Source organism: Sarcophilus harrisii, chromosome 4, assembly GCF_902635505.1.
Source record: "Sarcophilus harrisii chromosome 4, mSarHar1.11, whole genome shotgun sequence".
NCBI classification, from domain to species: Eukaryota; Metazoa; Chordata; class Mammalia; order Dasyuromorphia; family Dasyuridae; genus Sarcophilus; species Sarcophilus harrisii.
The window spans coordinates 418,637,828-418,651,844 of record NC_045429.1 but is presented as its reverse complement, the minus strand read 5'-3'; the positions used below and the strand labels follow the sequence as shown (position 1 = coordinate 418,651,844).

Below are 14,017 nucleotides of genomic sequence, written 5' to 3'. Positions count from 1 at the left end.
AGCCTCAAGTAAGAATTAATATGAATATAGATCTAGATTAGCTATAGATACCGATGTAGCTATGGGTGTTTAGAACACATACAAATATACATGTTATTTTCAAATCTACGAATTAGGACATAACTATCAGATTATAAATTCATTGAGAAGAGGGACAATATTTTTTTCATCTTTGTATTTCCCATGCCTTGCCTTAAGTAACTGCTTAATAAATATCTGTTGAGTTTCTTTGCTAATTACAATTAATGAAAGGAAATTATAGGGAAGTAGAGTTTGGTTCAATAACGGCCCTCAGAAAAATGATAACATTGAGAATAACACAGAAGCTTTTTTTAATGTTTTAAGTTTTTGAAAAGTGCTTTCCATATATTATCTTATTTATTCCTCACTATAATAAGGGAATTAGGTTCTTCAGGAATTATCACTTTCATTTTGCAGGTGAGAGAATTGAGATTCATAAAATTTAAGTGATTTTTCCAACATCACATAGCTGGTAACTGTCCAAAGTGATAATCAAATTCAGGTCTTTTTTTTCTGACTCTAGGACCAATGCCTTTTTTTTTTTTTTTTTTACTCTATCACATTTCTTTTAAATATTCCATAATCTATATTCTGTGAACCAGCTAATAATACCAACAATCAGTCATTAAATTTATTAGATTATGACTGTGTTGATCTTTCTATTTTCACCACAATGATTTGTTTAATTGAAGGCTGTAGTCATAGAAACAGAAATACAGAGTTGAAAAGAAATCACCTCAGACTTCATCCATATCAACTTCTCTCCTAATTCAAGAATCCCCTTTAAAAAAGGAAATAATCAAAACCTTAGAAAAAATCAAGACCTAGAAGGCTGTCTGTCACCCAAGCTCTATTTGTCTACTTCCAGTGATGGGCAGCTCTCTTTTTCAAAGGCAGCCCATTCCATTTAGGATTAGCTGTTGGATATTCTCTTCATCAATTTTTTTTACTTTGATGAAGGCTTATAGATCACATATGTGCTTAATTTCTAGATAACACAAAGATGGCAGCTATAGATAACACATTGGATAGCAAAGTCAGAGACTGAAAAGATCTCAATAGCTTAGAACCATGGATTGAATCTGATTTGTTTGGTTTACTGCACTTGCAATTTCACTTATTTAAAGGGTTTTTGGTGATGAATTTTCCTTACAAAAGCAGATCTGCACTTTTTCTACAACTTATTGTTTTAAAGAGTTAGGGGAGGTTGGAGTTGGGAGAAAGAAGAGTGCCATTGAGAGTTTAAGAGACTTTTCCAGGATCACTTAATCAGCATGCATCACAGATGAAACTTGAAGACACCTTTGTATCATTAAGTCAAGTGCATCCAAGATGAGACTTGAAGACACCGTTCTATCCACTAAGCCAAATTATCTCGAAAGATTGCATTTATTCTCATCCTTTTTAAAGTACTTGACTTGGGTTAAAAATCAACTGAAAAAATACGATCTGGAACACTGCTGGGTAAATAATAGTTCACATAATTATTTAGTGTCAAATTGGACAGGTCTTAGAAACCATCTAAGCCAACCCCTTCATTTTATAGGTGGGATAGGAAGACTCAGTCCTAGAGGAATGAGGTAGCTTGTCAAGAACCAAATATCTGGTTGGGGGAAGGGTCAAGATTAGAACCCAGGGCTTTTGATTCCAACCCCAACACTCTCTGAGTAATGATACTCTAAAAGAGAGATTGGTTCAGTGGCATATATGAGCTGAATTTGGAATCAAAGGACATAAATTCAAATTCTGACTCTCCATTTATTATCAGTATGACTTTGGACAAATCATTCAACATTTCTGACCTTAGTTTCCTCACCAATAAAAAGAGAGGATTGGCCTAAGTAGCACCTGAGCTCTTTCCATCTCTACCTATCATCTTATAAACTTTAGGGGAGGCAAGTAGTTTTTACTGGGAGGAACATGGATCTATTTCATATATAGAATTTTCCATCTTGCTTCTTTTCATCGCAAAAAAAACTTGTCTAATTACATGTGAGATTTTGAAAGAGAAAATTGTACAGTAAGGACAGGAGAAAAGTGGGAGAGAGGCTTACAGGATATAGATCTGAGTAGCTCAAGCAAGAAAACCTTGCCTTGTACCTTATCTCTGTCAAAGTGATATTGTCATTAGATGCTCATATGTAAGAGCAACTGTTGGATGAGCTGTTATCTGAGGGAAAGAAAGAGCACAACACTAAGATATCCCCTCCACTTTGATGCTATATTCCTTTTATTCCATCATTCCTTTGGGAGGAAGCATGGTTTGATGGAAAGAACTCTGGTCTGGGAGTCAAGAAACTTGGGTTTTTGACTGTGTGACCTTAGGTAGATAAATTTCTCTTTCTGAACTACTTCCTAAGCTATGGAATAGATTAACTAAAGTCTTTTCTAATTCTATCATTCTAAATTGCACTGGTTTATTTTTTTCTCTTTAGGGATGGCCTTTTGAAAGGTAAATGTTCAGATATTAGCACTTTTGTGTGCATGCTGTTTTTTTAAATTTTTATTCCTTCATTTGTTTGATTTGAATTATGATTTAAGTGATTTCTCTAAGGTAAGGTAGATCTAAAAATATGTGTGAAGAAAATGGGGGAAGGGAAGAAACTCCTACTATGTGCCAGGAATTTTGCTAAGTGTGATAAGATATTATTTAACAAATAATGCCTTGGGAAATCTCATAAATAATCTTTTAAAATCATTAGGTCCACAAAGTACCTACCCATTCTACAAAATGAATATTGACTGTATTCTGTTTGAGATTTCAATATTCTTTTATGTTCTAGGCAACAGAGAAGCAATATGACATTGAGCACAAGGCACATGTCTAGTGTGCTCAAGGTTCAGACAAACCTGTAATCTAATCTATCATATACTATGATACTGGGCAAGTCTTTAATTTCTCTTGGTGGTAATTCTTTTATTATAAAAAGAAGAGGGTTTTGACCTTGCTACTATTTAAATTACTTTTCAACTATAGATCTATGGTCTTTCCATTATTTCTTCATCTTTCCGTTGTTGTTGTTCTTGTTTCTATTCTGTATATCATCCCCATTTTAAGAAAAGGGAACTGAGGCAGACAGAGGTAAAAGGGCTTGCTCAGGGTCACACGATACCTGGGTCTGGATTTCAACTCATATCTAATGAATCCAGACCCAGCACTCTGTGCATTGTGGCAATACCTAATTACCTCAAAGAATATCTGGGTCTACCCAAACTTTGGAAAAATCATCTCAAACAAAAATCCAATCTGATTTCTTGTGGTAAATCTGACTACATAGAAATAAAAATTATAATTCTTTCCCCAATTTCATAGCAGGTTTCATGAAAAACAATTAGATCTAATCACTTTTCCATTCAGTCTGGTTCTGAAGCAGTTACGTACAAGTCAGCTTCCATTTGTATGTTATATTGGGGAAAAGAAGGAAATCTAGGAATTTGTGCAGACTACTTATATTTGTATGTTCTTATTTTTACTTCAGTAATTCTTAATAAGGAGTTCAGCCACTAACAATTCTTGTCTTTTCTCTTCAGTCTCTTAGGGATCAGTTCTCTTCACCTGGTTTTAAATGCTTCTTACAAAGGGATGACTTCTGTGCCCATTAGAAATACAAAGAGTACAATGTTTGAATTTAGTACAAGATTGGTATCTTAGCTCTGATACTTTCCATCTATATGAATTGAACTAGCATTTGCTATATGGTAGGCATTGATCTAGGTCTTACAGAAATAAGGCAAAGATAAAACATTTTCTGCACTAAAGTACCTTATATTTTATTATTCAGGAGGACTCAGTCAACAGACATTTATTAAAAATTTGCTAAGTGCTAGGCACTGTGCTAAGTAGGTTCTATCAGCTGAAAGTGGGGATGGGAAGGGGGGGAGATCAGGAAAGTTCTCCAGTAAGAGGAAGCAATTGAGATGATCCTTAAAGGAGGCTTAAGAGTCTCAGAGGCAGAGGTGAGGAAGGAATATATTTTTTAAAAATGAAAAAGTAAAAATTCACATAAAAGGTACCTGGATCAGTTTATAGGAGAGATAGAAAGTCAGCCAGTTTGACTGGACCACCAAGTCTGTGAAAGTTCATAAAGTGGTCCTAAAACAGATTTAAAGGGTCCTTAAATATGAAGGAATATCTGTATTTGATTCTAGAAGCAATAGAGAGTTATTGTAGGATAGATAGAGGAGTGATTTGGTAAAATCTGTGCTTTAAGATAATCCCTTTGTCATCTATGTGGAGAACAACTTGGAAAAGGAAGCAATTTGATGCAGAGAGACCATTTGAGGTGATGAGGGCTCAAACTAAGGTGATAGCCATTTCACTGGAGAAAAGAGGCCAGAAGGTAAAAACACTGTAGTAATAAAATTGATGAGACTACATTCCTAGTTGAGTGCAAGGATGATAACAGAAACTGTAAAATTGGGAAAAGGGAAAAAAGAGTTATTAAGAAGGGAAAGACAATGAATTCTGTTTCCAATATATTGAATGTGGGATGCTTACCACACATGCAAGTCAAAATGTTTAATAGGCAATTGGTGATGCAGGAGAGATCAGGAGAGACTAGATAGGGTTGAACATAAATATCTGCACAGGAATATGCTGAAGGAATATCAAGGCAAAATGCTTCTGTTTTTTTTAAAATAAAGTATGACATTGTTGGTGGAATTGTAAATACATCCAACCATTCTGGAGAACAATTTGGAACTATGCTCAAAAAGTTATCAAACTGTGCATACCCTTTGATCCAGCGGTGTTTCTACTGGGCTTATATCCCAAAGAGATCATAAAGAAGGGAAAGGGACCTGTATGTGCACAAGTGTTTGCGGTAGCCCTGTTTGTAGTGGCCAGAAACTGGAAACTGAGTGGATGCCCATCAATTGGAGAATGGCTGAATAAATTGTGGTATATGAATATTATGGAATATTATTGTTCTGTAAGAAATGACCAACAGGATGATTTCAGAAAGGCCTGGAGAGACTTACACGAACTGATGCTGAGTGAAATGAGCAGGACCAGGAGATCATTATATACTTCAACAACAATACTATATGATGACCAATTCTGATGGACCTGGCCATCTTCAGCAATGAGATGAACTAAATCAGTTCCAATGGAGCAGTAATGAACTGAACCAGCTGCATCAGTGAAAGAACTCTGGGAGATGACTAAGAACCATTACATTGAATTCCCATTCCTTATATTTTTGCCCACCTGCATTTTTTATTTCCTTCACAGGCTAATTGTATAATATTTCAGAGTCCGATTCTTTTTGTACAGCAAAATAATGGCTAGGTCATATATACTTATTGTGTATCTAATTTATATTTTAATATATTTAACATCTACTGGTCGAGTCTGATTCTTTTTGTACAGCAAAATAACGTTTTGGTCATGTATACTTATTGTGTATCTAAGTTATATTTTAATATATTTAACATCTACTGGTCATCCTGCCATCTAGGGGAAGGGGTGGGGGGGAAGGAGGGGAAAAATTGGAACAAGAGGTTTGGCAATTGTCAATGCTGTAAAGTTACCCATGCATATAACCTGTAAATAAAAAGCTATTAAAAATTAAAAAATTAAAATAAAAAAAATAAAGTATGAAATGAGATCCAATGCTAAGAATGGAAGAAGCTAATGTGAAGATAAAAGTATGAGAGAAGAAAAGCTTAGAAAGAGCCTTTGAGGACTGATAGAAAATCAATTAGGGAAGGATACAAGGATTGCCTTGTTTCAGTGAGAGCCCAGTTGATGTTAGATAATATAATTTTCTCATGGACTCATTTAGGCACATTTGTATGACTTCCTATTTAATCACAGGTTCATTCAGATTATAAGAATCCTACAGTAAGAATAATCTAGGGTTTGGGTTTAGTAAGAGATGAGCAACAAGGGATCAAAGGAAAAATATACAGAGAAAGTATCAGATACATACAGATATAAATATGTATATGAGCAAAGAGACAGATTGACAGAGACAGAGACAGAGAGAGAGAAGGCAGGGAAGAAAGGAGATAGAGACAGAGACACAGAGACAAGAGAGAGAAGCCTTGACACTGTAGAGAGTGTGCTGGATCTGGAATCAGATGACTTGAATTTGAAGACTAACTTTTTCTATTTATTATCCGTGTGCCCTTGCACAGATTAATTTAACCTCTTTAGGTAGCAGTTTCCTCATCTCTAAGGTCCTTTCCAGTTCTCAGTCTGTACTTCTATGATTCCAGAACTGACAACAGCATAATTTGGTTAAATAAAGGGTCAAGATTGGGATAGTTAGAAAGTGAAGTCTGTGATGGAGTGATGTCCTGGAAAAGTCCAGGAAAGCTAGAAAATGCTTAGCCTCTACATTGAGGGGAAGGGGAAGGAAACTCTTACCCTGTCTCCTCAATGTTTCTCTAAGCACACACACACACACACACACACACACACACACACACACACAAAAAGTGTGTGCAAAGGAAAACTCTACTGCTTATTACTCTGAGAAGCCTCAAAGGGTAGTTCCCAGCAGGCAGCTAGCCACTTGCTCCTTTTTTTTTTTTAAACAAGTGAAAGCTTATTTGTGAGACAAATAGAATTAGAAAACAAAACCATGAAGAAGTCTCCACCTCCACAAACTTCCCTGGGGACTGAGGGAAGAATTGGATTATATAATTGAAAAAATTTCAACCCCATAAAATGTCCCAAATTATAATTAGAACAATATAGTTAATCAAATGACAATTAGCATAATTTTAAAAATCAAAATCACTAAAAAGATTGAATTAGATTTTCCCCCTTTATTGAAAAATACATATGCATATTCAAATCCACCAGCTTATGTAGACACTGGAAGATAATACTGATTTGTTCATGTTTACAAAATCTTAGCACTATGTGCTCCATAGAAATGAAGGTGCCTGCCTGCTAAAATAGGGGAGAAGGAAGTTGGATCATCAGCACATGTGCCATGCCATATTTTAACTTGAATGAATGAGTGAATGAATGGATAAACAAACAAACCCAGAAAGGCAATGTGTTCTCATCTAGTGATCATTAAAATGAGTATACCTGGATTCTGTTCCTAACTCCTCCATGGACCATCAATCTTTTCATCTAGTAAGAAGCTATCTTATAAGAATTAAACACTCTCAAATAGCGAATTTATTTATAACTATTTAACTTTGAAAATTGACACAATAATACTTATCTCAAGAAGAGATATACAGGCTTCACTCCTATTGAAATACATTTTAAAGGCTACAAAGTAAGCATGATTGAATAAATGTTCAACTAATTTATGGTACTTAATTAATACGCACATATTTGGTTCTTATTTAAAGGACATACATTCTTTAAAATATGCACGTTCTTTAAGGAATAAGAGATCTGTGTAATATATAAGTGTGATTATTTGTATAAGAATATATATGTATACATATTTATATTCCTTATGCATACAGACTTATCATTTTTCACCACATCTTAAAACAGCAATCTGTGTTGCTGCTGCTGTTGTTGCTGTTTACAGTATATCATGGGAGTTTTCCCACAGTCAATATGTTGTTTATTTGCACCTAAAGACTGCATCCTTCATCTTGCAAAAGATAAATATTCTTATTATGTCAGTGGACTCTACTTAGAGGCTAAGGTTTATGTCATAGACTGCTTTCAACTGGGTATATTTTGTGGCACAGATTCAATGGGAATCTGATCTGCTGAAAATATTTGGGCTGTGAAAACTCCCACACTGTGACAGATGTCAAGTCCAATTAAGTGACTCATGTCCAGGTTTCTGTCCAATAGGATTTCCCATTAAATATCAATTTAGGGAAAAAATTCCATCCTCCTTTTTAAGCCTTTATCTCTTACACCATCTCTAGGCTGAATCAATTGGTACCAGGAGAGCCAAGAAACCACACACGAATCTCTGCTGTTTTTTTTTTTTTTCCTCTGCTCCACCACCTCTCTCCAGTCTTTCTCCTCTTCACTGTCACTGTGACTAGCGGGAGACTTTCACTTTTCACCAACCCAGCATCTTCAAGCTACTGATTATATTTTTATTACAAGGTAAAGAAAAGGGATTCCGGGGTGGAAGTGATGTGGGGGATGGAGATGTGATATAGTCAAGCCTTGAAGGATTTCGAAAAATATATATCTATTTATACACATAAATAAACGGAGGCGAAGGAAAAGACAACATTATTCCGGAGTTAACTGTATTGTGTTCCTGGGAACAGGAGAGATATCAGCGGAACAAAGCCTTATCTGGGGGGGGGGTCCTCAATTCTGGCGAGATCGCATCTATGACCTGTATTTATCAATTTTCTCTTAAGATTTATTAAGGGAAGGCAATGAGTACAACAAGAGAGAAATTTTATCTTAACCATCACTCTTATCGATCTGTTGGCTATTAGAAATCAGTCTTTCGCTTTGATGGTGTTTATTTCTGCATCTCTTTTGTTATTTATAGAGACCTGGAAGCCGAGAAGGGGAAAAGGCACAAGACTTTTCAACAAATCATGTGAAAATCGAAAACCAGCCAACGAATATTTTCTATATATTTTTTAAAAGAGAAAATGTATTTTTAATATTATCTGCCAAGAGAACCTTCATTACTGTAAGGAAATCTTTTCCATCACCGTGGTCAACGGAGAGATGACAGCTTCGTTTTAATTTTTGAATACAACCTTAATTTGTTGCTTTTAATTTTTTCGTCCTCTTCCGAGTTGGGGTATCTGCCCCCTACCCCTTTCCTCGAATTTTCAGTCTCAAAGATCTGAGATAAAGTCTCTGAGGAGGTTTTTTCCCCTCCAAGGTAAGTTCATTCATCCCATCACTTCTTTAGCACTTTAAAACTAATTGAGTTTGTTCTGCGGGGGAAACAACCAACCAACCAAACACATTTTAAAATGCATTTTAGTTACTTTTCAAGAAAAAAAAAAAAAAGAAAGAAAGAAATGACTGCAGTAAAAGCTGGTCCAGGAAAAAAAAAATGGAAGCGAATCCAACACGCTGTTCGAGGGCAAACTATGAACTTTGTACTCGAACAAATTATCTTCTTCAGGTTTTTCCCAGAGTTGGGGGTTTGTTTAGGTCCACGGGAGAGCAGATCTAAACACAAACAGGGTTTAAATTATTGGAAAGGACGCTCACCTCTAAAGCCGGGTTTCTAGGCTTGTGGGTTTTGTTTTGTTTTTATTTTTTATGCTTTTGTTTTTTAATGATGTGGGCTCTCACTTTTCTTCCGAGGAAGGAAGAACGATAAAAAGAAAAGAATATTTCAAAGGTATTTCGCGAGCAAATTTGTACCGAGAGTGCAATCTGGGACGGTACCCGGAATGCTCTTTCTCGCTTTTGTTTTCTCGAAAAGAGCGCCCAGGTTACCTCGGAAATGAACGTGGACTCCCGGGGCAATAGACTCTCGCAGTCGGGGTTTAGAGGATTACGATTTCCTTTGCGCTCTCTTTGCATGGGGATGGAAACACTAGCAGGTGGATTTCGGCGCTCAGGGACTCATTTCTTTAAATAGAGGAAAGAGCGGAAAGGGGGGCGAGGGTTGGGAGACGTTTAGGAATTGTCAGAGTGTCTTCCCTGGATGCGTCTTGTAAGATGAAGAAGCTGGGAGCTCCAAAGGCGGGCCCGAACTTGGGAGTCTTATTCCAGGCTTTTCGCGTTGTGGGCAGGAGTGCGGACCCACGGGGTCTTAGCCTGGGCCTCCTTCCGGACAGTTAGAGCGGCTCCGAGCGCTGGTGGGTCTGTGGGATTTCCCAAACTTTACCCCCTATGCCGAGGACTTGGAGATGGCTTTTTCTGTACGGTTAGCGTGATGCCTTCCCTCCCTCCCCGGTTCTTTGCACCCCCGGCTCCCCATCCCGCTCTCTTCCCACACATCTTCCACCGTCACCGCCACCCCCTGGCTGCAGACCACCACATTTCCTCTCCAAGGTTATTCTCGAACGGCCGGACGCATTGTTTTATTACAGGCAGACATGTCTCTATAAGTTCCTGAATTTGTATTGCTGTCTGCATGACAGATGGTGCTCTGTGAGGCTGCAAGGAGCTACGAGTCAATTTTCTTTTGAAAGGCGCCTCCGCGTTTATTTATTAATTTATTTACTTATTATTTCGGAGCCGGGGGAGGGCGGTAATGTGGGATGGGGGGAATCACCGCTTTCACCACCCACCGCCCCTCAGAGCCTACTTTCCAAATCCTGGAGCTAGAATGGCAGCGGCCCCTCCCTCTCCCGCCCGCTTCCACCCCCCCAAGACCCTAGCCCAGCCCAGCCTAGCGCAGCGCTCTTTCCTGAGCCCCATCTCCCTTAGCTGGGCCTGGCCAGTCTCAAGCTTGGTCTTCTTTCCCCGCTCCCTCCCTTTCCATAAGCTCCGGGGGGGAGGGGGGGGAAGAGAAGAAGGAGGGAGGAAGAGAAGGGGGGAAGGACTTGGCCTCTTTATAGAGCTCCCTTCCCATTAAAGAGAGAAGCCCCGGGATCCTTGTGTGCGCTAGACAGAGCCTCCCCCGGGCTTGGGGCTCTGAGCTCTGGATCCAGGAAAGGGAGGCCTCGAGGTGTGGGCCAGGCACATGTTGGGGCTGGGCGTCCTGCTTCCTTGTAAGGACCCAGTTACTCTTCCGATTGTATTGATTTGTTGTCCTTAATCATTCTTTTTGTTAATTGGGAGGGGGGAGAGAGAAGGAGAGAGAGAGAGAGAGAGAACGAGAACAAGTGGGAAAAGAAGGAGGAGGAAGAGACGACGAGAGACAGAGAGATAGAACAGTAGACACAGAAATAGATACAAAAAGGCAAAAACAGAGAGAGGCGTGCAACAGACAGACTCTGGGACTTAGAGAGTTGGTAGTTTATAGGTCGTAGAACAAAAACCGTGCTCAGAGTCGGATTTATCCTCTGGCTGAGCCGCCGATCCCACCTCTGGCCTCTCCTAAGCTTGACTCGAGTGACCGGGACCTTGTCCTCCACGCTGGAGCTGACGCTGCGGCCTGTGGGAAGCTGTCACCGGGGTCTCTCGCTAGCCCAGAGCGTTTGACTCGCCCCTTGACCAAAAGGCTCTCTCTCTTAGGGGGAGGGCGGCCTTCGAAGAAGTGGGTCGCTTCTTCTGCCAGCCGGCTCCCGCCGCCCTCCCCGATCAGCTTTGTCCTGAAAGCGCGCCCTCCCTCCTGCCATCTCCCTTTCCCCTCCCTCGGCCTCTGTCTCCCTTGGGTTCTGTATCCGTTCCCTGCTCCCAGGACTGGGGTCAGTGACTACGATCTCTCCCCCGCCTCCTGTCAATCCCTTGGGATCCAGGGGAAGCTGAGGTGTCGGTGGTAGGGGAAGAGGGGTGCTGACCCATCCGCGTGAGCGTCTGTGTGCGTGTATGTTGGGATGTCCCTGTGGCGCTCCCCTTCACCCATTAAAAAGAGGGATTGATTCCTTTTTTTTTTTTTTTAACCCAATCCCCAGCCTCCAAAATGATGCTCAGTCCGGACCAAGCTGCCGACTCGGACCACCCCAGCTCCGCTCCCTCGGACCCCGAGTCGCTGGGCGGACCGGACGCTAAGGTGCTGGGCAGCGTGTCGGACCTGGAGCCAGTGGAGGAGAGCGAGGCCGATGGCAAGGGAGGCAGCCGAGCCACGCTCTACCCGCACCCGCAGCAGCTGAGCCGCGAGGAGAAGCGGCGCCGCCGCCGAGCCACCGCCAAGTACCGCTCGGCCCACGCCACCCGGGAGCGCATCCGCGTGGAGGCCTTCAACCTGGCCTTCGCCGAGCTCAGGAAACTGCTGCCCACCCTGCCCCCGGACAAAAAGCTCTCCAAGATCGAGATCCTGCGCCTGGCCATCTGCTACATCTCTTATCTCAACCATGTGCTAGACGTGTAGGGACTGGGGTCCAGAGGGAGCCGGCTCGTCTGTCTCTGAGGCCTGGACAGACCGAGGCGGCCGCGGCCGGGACAGTGGTATTGGGGTTGCAGGAGGACGCAATGCTGCTGCTGCTGCTGCTGCTGCTGCCGCCCTGGAATGACTTTGCGAGGGGAGAAGCTTGGAAAATACTCTGCCTAGGGAGAAGGGAAAGGTGGGGCCCCCCCTTCTGACCTCGATGGGGTGGGAGGGAAAAGGGGAGCATTGCGATTCCGGGGATGCAAAAAGGTTTTTTTGTTTTTGTTTTTCGGGCCAGGAGTACCTCATGAACCCCAGCTGAGATAGCCACCTCCAGGCCGCCTCTCTTCTGACTGTCTATTACTATCCCTTGCATGGGTCAGCTTGAGCTAACTCGAGGGCTTGCATTTTTTTTTCACCCTGATCTACCACCCCATCTTTTCTTTTCTCGTTTAAAGGAGGAAGGCAAAAGCGTGTCTTAGGCTAGTGGAAATTTTTCTCCTTGAAAAAAAAATCACCAGTCAGAAAAAAAAAAAAAAAAAAAAAAAAAAAGAAAACCTCTTCCACTGTGGAGATTAAGGGCCCTTTCAAAAGCTTTTCTTTCTGTAGTGACAAGAAATGATGTAGAAAACTGGCAAAAACAAACAAAACAAACATACAAACAAAAAGCAAGTTGGCTGTTTTGCAAGGCTAAAAAGAGAACCAGGAGGAAATAAACACATTGTGAGGAGATTTGAACTTGGCAAGATCTTAGCTGCAAGATATGAATATAGAAAGGAAAAAAAATCCATATTTACATGGATAATTTAATATCAAATTGCTTTTTCAGGCTAAGTGCCCCTTTACATATCCAAAAACATCTACTTGTGACCTTAAACATGTGACCCATGGGTGCAGTTAGAAAATAATAACAGAACTATTTTTTATTTATGTTATAAGGAGTAGACTATTTTTTTCAAAACATTTATTTTTCAGAGTGGTGACAATTTTACTTTGGATACTTTGTGCCAATTTATTTCTATAGTCGAGTGTTTACACTTTTTCCTGTGGAATAATTATGTCTAACTTTTTAAGTGTTTGTTGGGGTTATCCAGTGGTCTTCATTTTGCGCCAATTATATTGCACTTGTATGACAAACGCTCCTCCCTGTTTCTAAACATATTTTATATATTCAGATGTTTGTTCTTGAAAGTTTTTTTTTTTGTGTGTGTGAGATCAACAACACTAGCACTTCACTATTATAGTTTTTTAAAAAAGAATTACTTGTTGTTATTCTTCTCTGTAGTTATGTCAGAAAAGTACTTTGCAAACAGTTTATATAAGGAGAGTAGCTTCTTTGTGTGTGTGATGTATGTGTGTGGGATGTTTTTAGGAAATTGAGTTATTTTCCTAAAAAAAAAAATCCAGAACTACTTTCCTCTGTGACAACCAAAAAAAAAAAAATCTATAACCTGAAAATGTTTCATGTTCTCTGCTGTGAATCTCTTAAAACAAGGAGTGCGTTTTAGAGACAAGAAAAAAAGAACACATCTGCTATCCAAAGATTTTAGTCTTTTTCAGGGTTTTTTTGTGTCTCTGTTGCTTTATATAATGCAATATTTTGTAGTGAAAATAGATATAATCTGGTTTCTATCTGACGCGTTTTTCATATCTCATGAATGGTGCGCTGTTTTGCATATAAATAAAGGTATCAAATACAACTCATGTTCTATTTTTTAACTATGTTATCTGAAAAGGTGAAATGCATTGTAGCCAAGCATAACATGTTCTAATGGAATTCAGTTCTTCAGAAAGGGTAACAAGGTCCTTAAGAATCAATGTTTATGTGATAGAATATTTGATCTACTTTCTTGATGTGAGGTATAGGAAAACAGTAGACAGATCACATGATATAGACATGAACCATAATACTCACACGTGGGGGGAAGATAAACTGTTACTAATACATACATACATGTGTTTTTCTATAAATGGAGATATTTGTAAATATATATATACACATACTCTGTGTATCTCTCTATGTATATATACATATGTGTGTGTATACATACACACACATTCACACAGTGTCAATAGCATGTAAAACCAGTGTAGAGTCCAATCAGGACTTAGACTCAGAACTTGATACTAGTCAGCAAAATGAAATCTAT

At 39.7% G+C, this 14,017-nt stretch overlaps 1 protein-coding gene and 1 pseudogene across 1 annotated transcript; one reads left to right on the top strand and one right to left on the bottom strand.

Annotated features, from left to right (window-relative positions):
* The window catches only part of LOC100931065, an 81,032-nt pseudogene extending 71,560 nt beyond the window's left edge, over window positions 1-9,472 (bottom strand).
* Window positions 9,473-11,429: 1,957 nt separating this feature from the next.
* On the top strand, window positions 11,430-13,077 carry NHLH2 (nescient helix-loop-helix 2). Its single transcript, XM_031967359.1, has one exon. It carries the CDS (start codon window positions 11,463-11,465, stop codon window positions 11,868-11,870), a length of 408 nt encoding a protein of 135 aa, XP_031823219.1. The 5' UTR covers window positions 11,430-11,462; the 3' UTR covers window positions 11,871-13,077.
* Window positions 13,078-14,017: the final 940 nt, after the last annotated feature.